General features: G+C 42.6%; 1 protein-coding gene across 4 annotated transcripts in view; it reads left to right on the forward strand.

Moving 5' to 3' along the window:
* ZNF383 (zinc finger protein 383) overlaps positions 1-10117 on the forward strand; it is a 45967-nt gene extending 35850 nt beyond the window's left edge. For 2 of the 4 annotated variants that reach the window (XM_010849148.1, XM_010849147.1), the window contains exon 6: positions 989-3008. In XM_010849148.1, the coding sequence (XP_010847450.1) occupies positions 989-1959 (971 nt within the window). In that variant the 3' untranslated portion in view covers positions 1960-3008. Of the gene's footprint in view, positions 1-988; positions 3009-9560; positions 9694-10030 lie in introns of those variants that run through there. The other 2 variants (XM_010849149.1, XM_010849146.1) reach the window with 2 other exon arrangements.
* The last annotated feature ends 2230 nt before the right edge of the window (positions 10118-12347 follow it).

Raw genomic sequence — 12347 nt, forward strand, 5'->3', positions numbered from 1 at the left:
GGTTTTTCCAGTAATCATATGTAGATGTGAGAGTTGGACCATTAAGAAGGCTGAGTGCTGAAGAATTGATGCTTTCGAATTGTGCTGGAGAAGACTCTTGAAAGTCCCTTGGACAGCAAGGAGATCAATCAATTCTAAAGGAAATCAACCCTGAATATTCATGGGAAGGTTGATGGTGAAGCTGAAGCTCCAATACTTTGGCCACCTGATGTGAAGAGCTGACTCATTAGAAAAGACCCTGAGGCTGGAGAAGATTGAGGGCAAGAGGAGAAGGGGGTGATAGAGGATGAAATGGTTGGATGGCTCAATGTACATGAGTTTGAGCAAACTGTGCGAGATGGTGAAGGCCAGGGAAGCCTGGCATACTGCCAGTCATGGGGTCACAAAGAGCTGGACCCAACTTAGTGACTGAAGAGCAACTACTAAGGAAAAGGTTCTCAATGATCTTCCCCATACCTTTGAAGCAGAAATGGAAGGTGTAAAGTAAGAAAGACAGAGACCAGCAGCAGCACTTCTTTATTCAGTGAAGTTTCTCTGCCTGACCACTACTGTCTGAGAGTGTTCAGGAGCACCGTGCAGCCTTAGACAAAACCACCGCTCACTTTCTTTTTTTTTTCCTTAATATATATATTTTATTTGTTATCTATTTATTGGCTGTGTGGGATCTTTGTTGCTATACACCGGCTTTCTCTAGTTGTGGCAGGTGAGGGCTACTCTGCAGTAGTGGTGTACAAGCTTCTCACTGCAGTTGCTTCTCTTGTTGCAGAGCCCAGGCTCTAGGCATGCAGGTCAGTAGTTGCGCTTGCCAGCTCTAGAGTATGGGCTCAGTAGTTGTGGTGCAAGGGCTTAGTTGCTCTGCAGCACATGAGATCTTCCCAGACCGGGGATCAAACCCATGTTCCCTACACTGCAGGGTGAATTCTTAACCACTGGACCACCAGGGAAGCCCCCCATGCTCACTGTCATCATCTAATTTCCTTTGTCCCAGGAGTCAGGGATGAGAATGATGGGATCCTGTCTTGGCCAGTATCTCCAGGAGAAAAACTCTATAATTGTCCCCAGCATGGCCAAGACTTCAGCCAGCTCAGAAACCTTCTAATTCACCAGCAAACCCATATTGGAGAGAAGCCTTCTCCATATGCCATGTGTGGAAAAGCCTTCAGTGAAAGGACAGCGGACCTTAACCTTCCTGTGCTCCTGCCAGGAGACGAGCCCTACCAATGTATGGAGTATTCTGGAGTCTTCCACTCAGGATCTGCTCTGAGAAGGCACAAGAAGGAGCACATGGGAAAGAAACCTCACACGTGTGAGGAATGTGGGAAGGACTTCAGCCGGAGCTCCAATTTGTCCATCCATCGGCGAGTGCACACAGGTGAGAAGCCCTATAGATGCAGTGTGTGCGGAAAGGACTTCAGCCGCAGCTCCAACCTCTCCATCCACCAGCGCATCCACACAGGTGAGAAACCCTTCAGCTGCCATGAGTGTGGAAAGGACTTCAGCCGCAGGGCAGCCCTGCAGATCCACCAGAGTGTCCACACAGGAAGGAAGCCCCACGCTTGTGAGGTATGTGACAGGCGGTTCACCTCGCGCTCTGCGCTGGCTCGACACCAGCAGGGCCATGCAGGAGACAAGGCCTATCTGTGCGACACCTGCGGCCGGGGCTTCAGCCAGAGAGCCAACCTCTACCTGCACCAGCGTGTTCACACGGGAGAGAGGCCGTTCCGGTGCGAGGCCTGTGGGAAGTGCTTCAGCTGGAGCAAGGACCTGGGTATCCACCGGAGAGTCCACACGGGTGAGCGGCCCTACAGATGTGCGGCTTGTGGCAGGGACTTCAGGCATCACTCAGCCCTCAAGAGGCACCAGAGGGTGCACACAGGGGAGAAGCCCTACCCGTGTGCTATATGTGGGAAGGGCTTCAGTCAGAGAGTCCACCTGCAGATGCATCAGAAGGTGCACTGACGGGAGAGGCTTCCAGGATTGGGCTCTGCACACGCAGGTGTCTTCCATGGGCAGGGCCAATGCCAGGGCATAAGTGCTGAGGTGCACAGCATGGAGCAGGCTTAATGATGTATGGCATTTGTTAGTATTTATACTGAAAAGAAGGGGCTTCCCAGGTGGCTCAGTGGTAAAGAATCTGCCTGCCAGTGCAGGAGACACGGAAGACTCGGGTTCGTTCCCTGGGTTGGGAAGATCCCCTGGAGTAGGCAATGGCAACCCACTCTAGTATTCTTGCCTAGACAATCCTATGGACAGAGGAGCCTGGCGGGCTATGACTCGCTAAAGTTGGACACGACTGAGTGACTGAGCATGCTCTCATATATAAAAGAGGACACATCAACAGCACTTAGATAGATGGAGAAATATTGAAAGAACACTTCCAGCCCTCCCAGAAGATCTCTGTGTGCTCCTTTCCACTCACTGCCCCACAAAGGGAATCACTATCCTGACTTCTAAAACTATAGATTGATTTTGCAAGTTCTAGGATATCATATAATTGGAAGTACACAATATGTAATCTTTCATATAGGACTTGATTCACTCAGTGTTTGCATCCCTGTTGTTGCATGTATTTAGAAGTTCATTTCTATTATTACCGAGTAGTATTCCATTATATGAATGAACCATGGTTTGTCTATTCACCTGTTGATGGACATTTACATTTGGACTATTTCTAGGTTTTCCAGGTTTTGATTGTTATGAATAAAGCTGCTGTGAGCATTTGGGTACATATCATTGTGTGGACCTAAACTTTAATTCCTCCTGGGTATATACTTAGGAATAGAATTGATGGGTATTTTAAAACTTTTAAAAGACTGGGCTTCGAAAATTTCAAACAAATACAGAAGTAGAACAGTAACAAATACTCATGTCCCCATCATCTAGCTTCAGTAATCAAGTCCTGATGAATTTTGTTTCCTCTCTTCCACCCTGAAGTAGTTTACAAGCAAATCCTATTCCAGGATATTTTGTCATCTTTATATCTTCAAAAAATAAATACTTGTTTAAATTTTTTTCCAAAGACTCACTCTATGTAAAACTTTTTTTAAATTAAGGTAAAATTCAAACGAAAAAATTCACCATTTTAACCATTTCAAAGTATATTATTCAATAATTTTTAATACATTCACAGGGTTGTATAACCATCACCACTATCTGATTCCAGAATATTTTCATCAGGCCAAAAAGAAACCCGGTTACTATTAAGCAGTCATTCTTCATGCTCCCCTTCCCCCCGCATCTGGCAACCACTAATCTACTTTCTGTTTCTATAGATTTGCCTGTTTTGGGCATTTCATATAAAAGGAATCAGACAATATGTGCCCTTTTATGTCTTGGCTTCTTTCATTTTATTAGAATAATGTTTTCAAGGTTCATTTATATTGCAACATATATTACTCCTTCATTCCTTTTTATGGCAAAACAATATTTCATTGTATGAATATACAATATTTTAAGATCTATTCTTTTTTTTTTGTTTTACTTGACTGCACTGGGTCTCAGTTGTGGCACTCAGGATCTTCAGTCTTCCTTGCAGCATGTGGGATCTTTAGTTGTGGCATGCAGTATCTTTAGGAAAAAACCACTTCATGTTGTATAATGTTCATTTTTTGTTTTTGATAATTGTACTATGGTTATTTCTGATGCTAACATTTAGGGAAAGATGCCAACACACAGAAACTCTCTGTACTATTTTTGCAACATCCAGGGTACCTTGTAGTAAAAACTTGAATACTGGACTTCCCTGATGGACCAGTGGTTAAGAATCCACCTGCCAATGCAGGGGACATGTGTTCACTTCCTGGTCTGGGAAGATTCCACAGGCTGTGGGACAACTAAGACTGTGTCACAGCTATAGAGCCCTCACGCTAGAGCCTGTGCTCTGCAACAAGAGAAGCTACCACAATGAGAAGCCCGTACCCCACAACCAGGGGGTAGGTCCTGGTTGCTGCAACTAGAGACAGCCTGCATGCAGCATCAAAGACCCAGCACAGCCAAAAAATAAATAAAGGTTCTATAAAAATTTTTTTAAATTGGTTACTTATAGAACCAAGGGGTAGAGGTAGTAAAGCAAATAGGGCAGACTGTTAGAATGAGCCTAATTACACAGAGATGTGAGAGGTTATTACTTCTTTAAAAGCAGTCAGCAAAATAACTTGGAAATAAAAAATGATATCACTGAAATAAAAACAGTATAGTAAGTGGGCTGGATGGAACAGTGAACAGTTTAAGTTGAACTTGTTGAACAAGAAGGTAGATCTGAGGAATTTGCTGGATACAGTGGAAATGGCAAGTGTGAAACAACAGCTGAAGGTCACGGAGGAATCCGAAGATCTACTGTATTCTCATCTCACAGAAGTTCTAGAAGAAAAGAACAGCCAACAAGAAGGGGAGGAAAACATAGTCTGTTTTTTGCATTGCAGACAAATGGTCCAAGGGGCCACAAACAGTCCTGAGTGTCATGTGTTGGCAGCTGTGGTAGAAGTAGACACCTTCATGGGTGGCTTCTGGGATAGGATGTTTACAGACAGTCTCAGTGCCCATTAAAAGTTGAAACTCACAGGCTCTTTGGTGAGTATTTCCAACCTAGAACTATAGTCACACATCACATAAATGAACAAAGGTAAACATTTTTTAAATGCTCAGTATAGCGTTGCAATGAAAACAAAGCATTGAAAATAATTTAAATATCCACCAGTACAGGAGTGGATAGATAATGGTTCATTTTTACTATGAAACAGTATGAGGCTTAAAACAAAACCAGAAATATCTGTAATATTTTTGTGTATCAAGATGGGAAAATTCCCAGGAGATAATGTTAACTAATCAAACCAGGTATAAAACAGTATGTGTAATTTATGTACATAAAATTAAACTACCTATTCTATAAATGTTGTATACTATTAAGTAAGATTATTAACATTTCAGTTCAGTTGGTCAGTCATGTCCAACTCTTTGTGACCCCATGGACTTCAGCATGCCAGGCTTCCTTGTCTATCACCAACTCCCAGAGAGAGCCTACTCAAACTCATGTTCATTGCATCAGTAATGCCATCCAACCATCTCATTCTCTGTCATCCCCTTCTCCTGCCTTCAATCTTGCCCAGCATCAGGGTCTTTTCCAATGAGTCAGTTCTCATCAGGTGGCCAAAGTATTGGAGTTTCAGCTTCAGCATCTGTCCTTCCAATGAATATTCAGGATTGATTTCCTTTAGGATGGGCTGGTTGGATCTCCTTGCAGTCCAAGGGACTCTCAAGAGCCTTCTCCAACACCACAGTTCAAAAGCATCAATTCTTCGGGGCTCATCTTTCTTTATAGTCCAAGTCTCACGTCCATACATAACTACTGGAAAAACCATAGCTTTAACTAGACAGACCTTTATTGGTAAAGTAATGTCTCTGCTTTTTAATATGCCATCTAGACTGGTTATAGCTTTTCTTCCAAGGAGCAAGTGTCTTTTAATTTCATGGCTGCAGTCACCATCTGCAGTGATTTTGGAGCCCCCCAAAATAAAGTCTGTCACTGTTCCCATTGTTTCCCCATCTATTTGCCATGAAGTGATAGAACCAGATGCCATGATCTTAGTTTTCTGAATGTTGAGTTTTAAGCCTACTTTTTCACTCTCTTTCACTTTCATCAAGGGGCTGTTTAGTTCTTCTTTGCTTTCTGCTGTGTGGTGTCATCTGCATATCTGAGGTTATTGATCTTTCTTCCAGCAGTCTTGATTCCAGCTTGTGCTTCATCCAGCCTGACATTTCACATGATGTACTCTGCATATAAGTTAAATAAGCAGGGTGACAATATACAGCCATGATGTACTCCTTTCCTGATTTGGAACCAGTCTGTTGTATTAACATATACACACTATTATTTATAAAATAGATAGCCAAGAAGGACCTACTGTATAACAGAGAATATACTCTTTTGTAATGACCTATAAGGGAAAAGAATCTGAGAAAGAATACATATAATGCAAATATATATTTATAGCTGAGTCACTGTGCTGTACACTTGAAACATGACATTGTAAATCAACTATGTATGCAGGCTCAGTTGCTCAGTCTTGTCCGACTCTTTTGCAACCCCATGGACTGTAGCCCATCAGCCTCCTCTGTCCATGGGAAAATCAAATATGCTTCATTAAAAAAAACAAAAATAAGACCAACACTAAAAAATGTACACACAAGTAACAATTACTTAGAAAATGTAATAAATAATCACAGTATAAGTCATTATAAAGCTAAGTAAAAACTTAGAATAGGTCTGAGATTAGGTCTTAAAATACAGCCTCAGAATAGGTCTTAAAAAAAAATTATGGAAGATCTATTTGAATAAAAGTTTAAGATTTTACTGAAAGACATAAAAGGTCTGAATGAAAGGAAACAAATACCATAGTTCCTGATAGGTGAATTTAATGTTAAAAGTGTCTGTTCTTTCTAAAATAATCTATAAATTCTAGGCCATTTCAATCAGAATCCCAGCATCATTACTTCAGTGGAATTTGACTAGCTCATTCTGATACTCATTTGGAAGACAAAATGGGCTTGCAGAGCCAGAAAAATTTTGGAAGATAATTATATAATGGAAGGACTTGCCCTACCAGAAGTCAGATTGTCTGCAGAACTTCACAGTGGTATTGGAACATTAACAAACATGGGAAAGGGAAAAGGTGACTCTAGTAAATGGTGTTTGGACGATTGTTTATCCATCTGGGAAAAAAATAGTTACACCTCTACCTGTGCTCAGTCACTTCAGTCATGTCCGATTCTTTGCGATGCTACGGACTGTAGATCACCAGGCTCTACTGACCATGGGATTCTTCATGCAAGAATACTGGAGTAGGTTGCCATTTCCTTCTCCAGGGGAATCTTCCCAATTCAAGGATCAAACTCTCGAGAATCAAACCCCCCTCTCCTGCATTGGCAGGTGGATTCTTTACCACTAGCACGGGTCACTCACAGCAGAGGTCTAGCCTCCAGGCTTCCAATTGGTTCATTTGTTGTTGAGAGGCCCTGCCCTACCCAGTCATTTACTGTCCATTGGTACCTCCCACCAGGCCTCCCCTTGGCCCCTGCTGCAGACCAGACAAAACATATGTCCACAAAATCTTGCACATGAATTGTGGATATGTTTTTATTTCTCCTGAGTATATACCTAAAAGAGGAATTGCTGGGTCACTGTTACTTCTTGAGGCATCTGTTTTCTGGGGTGAGCAGTTTGGTTTTAGCACCTTGGAAGGCACTGAGGTGGATAAACTGGAATGTGGGTCTCACAGTCCTTGTCACTAGGAGGGATGTGGCCTGCATTTCATCTTACATATGTGGAAGGGGCACTGTGAAGTCAAAGGGAAAGTGTTAGTCACTTGGTGGTGTCTTGACTCTTTTCGACCCTGTAGACTGTAGCCCGCCAGGCTCCTCTGTCCATGGGATTCTCTAGGCAAGAATACTGGAGTGGGTTGCCATTTCCTTTTCCAGGGTATCTTCCTGACCCAGAGATCGAACCAGGGTCTCCTGCATTGCAGGAGGATTCTTTACCATCTGAGCCACCAGGGAAGATGTATATAAGGATAAACCTAAGGAAGTTTATTGATTGATTTTGAAACTCTACACAACAATTGTAAAGGAGATTAAAATGTATGGATTAAAATAGAACAAAAGCATATTCTAGTTAAAATCCTGTTTTCCCCATCTTCTGGTGTGGGGTTCTGTACTGAAGAACGGCAAGGTTTTTACCCCTATTTTCTGCATAATACTATACTATAATAATATTATTTGGGGAACAGTCTCCTAGTGGAAGAATGGGGTTCTAGACTCAGTGGGTAGGGATTAAATCAAGGGGCCCGATGGGTCTCTGGGGAGGCCAAAAAAAAAAAATGCAGGAAGGCCAACGTCCACTTTGAAATGAAAAATTTTAAATACCCACACAAAGAGGAGTTTACTGAAATGAAACCTGTCGGTTGTTGTTGCCTAAAATGCAGCGTTGTGCTCAGACCTGAGGTGAACTGTGGAACATTGAAATGGCTGTCACTTGAATTAAATGCAGTGTCTGCTGCCAGCCCACTCTGTAGTAATTGCTGGTTGAAAATGTGCAACCTGCCCCTGGGTTCGGTTTTGCAAAGGGGCCCTTCACTGAAAGCATCTGTTTGATCTCTTGCATTAATATCTCCACTGTCCTTTCCTTCATTTTATTACTTCTGATTTATTAGCCCATTGATGAGACCGGCTGTATGCAAAATTGAGTCTCATTGTTAACAGGGTCTTAGCACTTGGAAAATGCTGGAGGTTCTCCAGCGTCAAATGTAAATTTCAGAGAAGGAGCAACCAACAGCGTGAAGGGTTGACTGTCAAGTCAGACTTGGGTGCCCAGCACAAGAATTCTGGTGCAGAGATCCACAGATTTTGTTAACGTTTATAGGCACATACCGTCCCAAAGAAAAAAGAAATGCAAGAAGGCAGAGTGGCTATCTAAGGAGGCCTTTCAAATAGCTGAGTAAAGAAGAGAAGTGAAAGGCAAAGGAGAAAGGGAAAGACATATCCAACTGAATGTAGAGTTCCAGAGAATAGTGAGGAGAGATAAAAAAGCCTTCTTATGTGAACAATGCGAAGAAATAGAGGGAAACAATAGAATGAGAAAGACTAGAGGTCTGTTTAAGAAAATTGGAGATACCAAGAGAACATTTCATGCAAGGATGGGCACAATAAAGGACAGAAACAGTATGGACCTAACAGAAACAGAAAACATTAAGAAGAGGTGTCAGGGATACACAGAAGAACTATACAAAAATGGTCTTAATGACCCAGGTCACCATGATGGTGTGGTCACTCACCTAAGCCAGACATCCTGGAGTGTGAAGTCAAGTGTGCCTTAGGAAGTATTACTATGAACAAAGCTAGATGGAATTCCAGCTGAACTATTTAAAATCCTAAAAGCTGTTGCCGTTAAAGTTCTGTACTCAACATGTCAGCAAATTTGGAAAACAGCAGTGGCCACAGGACTGGAAAAGGTCAGTTTTCATTCCAGTCCCAAAGTAGGGCAATGCCAAAGAATGTTCAAACTACGGTAGAAGTGTGCTCATTTCACATGCTAGCAAGGTAATGCTCAAAGTCCTCCAAGCTAGGCTTCAGCAGTACATGAACTGAGAACTTCCAGATGTACAAGCTGGGTTTAAAAAAGGCAGAGGACCCAGAGACCAAATTGCCAACATTCATTGGATCGTAGAGAAAGCAAGGGAATTCCAGAAAAACATCTACTTCTGCTTCATTGACTATGCTAAAGCCTTTGACTGTGTGGATTACAACAAACTGGAAAATTCTTAAAGAGATGGGTATACCAGACCACCTTATCTGTCTCCTGAGAAACCTGTAAGCTGGTCAAGAAGCAACCGTTAGATACTGGGCATGGAACAACAGACTGATTCACAATTGGGAAAGGAGTACTGCAAGGCTGCCTGCCGTCCATGGAGTGGCAAGGAGTCGAACAGTGTCAGCGAAACCTCCCCCTCCCTTGCACTTGGGTTGACTAAGAGCGATGTCTATACTTGAAGGTATCTGCTTTCTTGCAGCCTTTGTGTTGCCTGGAAACCGTGTCCAAGCAATAACAGTTGATCGTGTTTCCCATTGGCTACCGTTCCCTGAAGCCCTCCCTCACAAGGTGCCAGACGAGAGCAGGGCCAATCCTGCCTGACTGCGCTAAATGTGAGTTGGAAGCGGTGGGTAATCCTGGCAAGAGGCTACGGAACGTGGGAGGAAGGAGGCTTGGCGGGCAGGGGGAGCGTCCTCAGGGTCCTTCTGGGAAGTCGGCTCTCACGGGGGAACTGGGGACTCTGGCTGGGAACACTATTTACCACGTAGTGGTAAATTCCGAGCTATCTCCAAGCCCTTCCCGTTTCAAACTGTACTTGGTGGGCGCCCAAGCCCTTTGGACAGATCCACGTGGTTTCCTCGCTTCCAACTCGCAGGGACTCGGGATTAAAAGTAAAATCGGGAGGTTTTTCAGCTCACTTGAGTAAAGTACGCTTTTGTTTTTCCGCAGGTGTCTTCTCTGGCAGAACGCCCTGGGAGGGGGTGATGGTGGTGGCAGGGGTTTGGGTGGGGTGGGGGAGTGGGAGGATTAGCCGACGGGTTCGGGTTTATTAAATAAAATAAATGCCTAATTAAGAGTGTTTAGTACTCTGTGTATGTAGCTCCTCAACCTTTAAACAATCCTATTCTTGCTAGTTATATTATTTAGTGGGATATCTTCTAATAATTAATAATAATTTGGAATGATGTTGTTGTTGATAAGACAAATTTTTAGTTTTGGTTGTCCTAACAAGTTCTTAGGTTTCATAAAACCTTGCTTACTTTGAGAAGTTGCTGTGAAAGTCACAGCAAGTTACTTTGAATGTTTTTTCTTTTAAAGGAAAATACATTTCTGATTTTGGTATCTTATTATTAGTAATGATACCCAATTTCTTTAAAATTTTATTTTTTGGCAGATATATAGAGAATGGCTTTTGTGAAAGGTACAGTCAGATAAGGAGATTTGAGGATTTTTGTTGTTATTTAAAAAATGTAATCCTGTAAAAAACAAGGTCCTATTGTATAGCACAGGGAACTATATTCAATATCCTGAGATAAACCATAGTAGAAAAGAATATAAAGAATGTATATATATATGTTTAGGTCCCTCGTGCTTCAAACTAAACTTACTTGGTGGGTGCCCAAACCCTTTGGACAGGTCCACGTGGTCTCCTAGCTTCCAACTTGCAGCGGCTTGGTATTAAAAGTAAAAACAGGAGGTTTGCAGCCCATTTGGGTAAAGCACCCTTTTGTTTTTCTGCAGTGTTAGTGTTAATTGCTCAGTCGTTTCTGACTCTTTGTGACCCCCTGCCTGTAGCCTGCCAGGCTTCTCTATCCATGGTGTTCTCTAGGCAAGAATACTGGAGTGGGTAGCCATTCCCTTCTCCAGGGGATCTTCCTAACCCAGGGATCGAACTCAGGTCTCCTAAATTGCAGGCAGGATTCTTTTACTGTCAGAGCCACCAGGAAAGCTGGTGTGTATGTGTGTGTGTATATATATATACACAACATAATCACTTTGCTGTAGAACAGAAATCAACACAACATTATAAATCAACTATACTGCAATAAAAAATGCATCCCTGGTTTTGATTCTTTTAATAATGGTAATAAAGCTCTTTTAAGACATTACTTGATAGATCCCTTATTTTCATGGGATTTATTTCATACACTTGGATGAGCGACCTCATGTGAGTTTTAAGTCCCTATCTTCATAAAGTATAAAGATTTGGGGGCTTTATAAAGTAGCCCTTACCCTCTTCACAGGCCTTGTCCTTAATTCTCAGCATCCCTCGGTTCCTGACACTGTACCTAAAATTAAATGGAGTTTTTGTTAGTTATGTGAGAGTTGTAGAAATATCTAGCACTAAACCACTGTCTCTCCCTGGTATTTCTCCACATACTGAATCCATTACTCAAATGGGTGTCCCTTTCCTGGATCTCTGGAAATCGTAATTGGACAGCCTTCTGACCTCCTTGCTGAGTTATTGTTCTTTTTCTCTCTTCTCTTGTCCAAACTTGAGTTAGTGACCTCAGCTCCTTTATGACCAGCCTTTCGATGCCTTTGGCTCCCTCTAACTCAGGAGTCCTTATTCCCAGTTCCATGAGCCAACTCTGGATTCCTACTTATCCCGAGTTCCATGAACCAAGTTTTAGAGGACCATGAGAAAACCCCATCTTAATGTTCATCTATGACGAACCTAGACAGAGTATTAAAAAGCAGAGACTTTGCCAACAAAGGTCTGTCTAGTCAAAGCTATGGTTTTTCCAGCAGTCATGTATGGACCTGAGAGTAGTTGGACCATAAAGAAGGCTGAGTGCAGAAGAATTGATGCTTTTGAACTGTGGTGTTGGAGAAGACTCTTGAGAGTCCCTTGGACTGTAAGGAGATCAAACCAGTCAATCCTAAAGGAAATCAATCTTGAGTATTCATTGGAAAGACTGATGCTGAAGCTGAAGCTTGAATACTTTGGCCACCTGATGTGAAGACCTAACTCATTTGAAAAGACCCTGATGCTGGGAAAGATTGAAGGCAACCGGAGAAGGGGATGACAGAGGATAAAATGGTTGGATGGCATCATCGAGAAAATGGACATGAGTTTCAGCAAACTCCAGGAGATGGTGATGGTGGGAAGCCTGGCATGCTGCAGTCCATAGGGTTGCAAAGAGTCAGACACAACTGAGTGACTGAACAACAACTGAAATGGAGTGTCCTTTCCATCCTGAATGTAGGCCATCTGGGTATGGGGCTTTGTTAGCAGTGGAATCAATAGCAGTTTTCATGTCAT

Source organism: Bison bison, unplaced genomic scaffold (assembly GCF_000754665.1).
Source record: "Bison bison bison isolate TAMUID 2011002044 unplaced genomic scaffold, Bison_UMD1.0 scf7180017864280, whole genome shotgun sequence".
Taxonomy (NCBI): domain Eukaryota; kingdom Metazoa; phylum Chordata; class Mammalia; order Artiodactyla; family Bovidae; genus Bison; species Bison bison.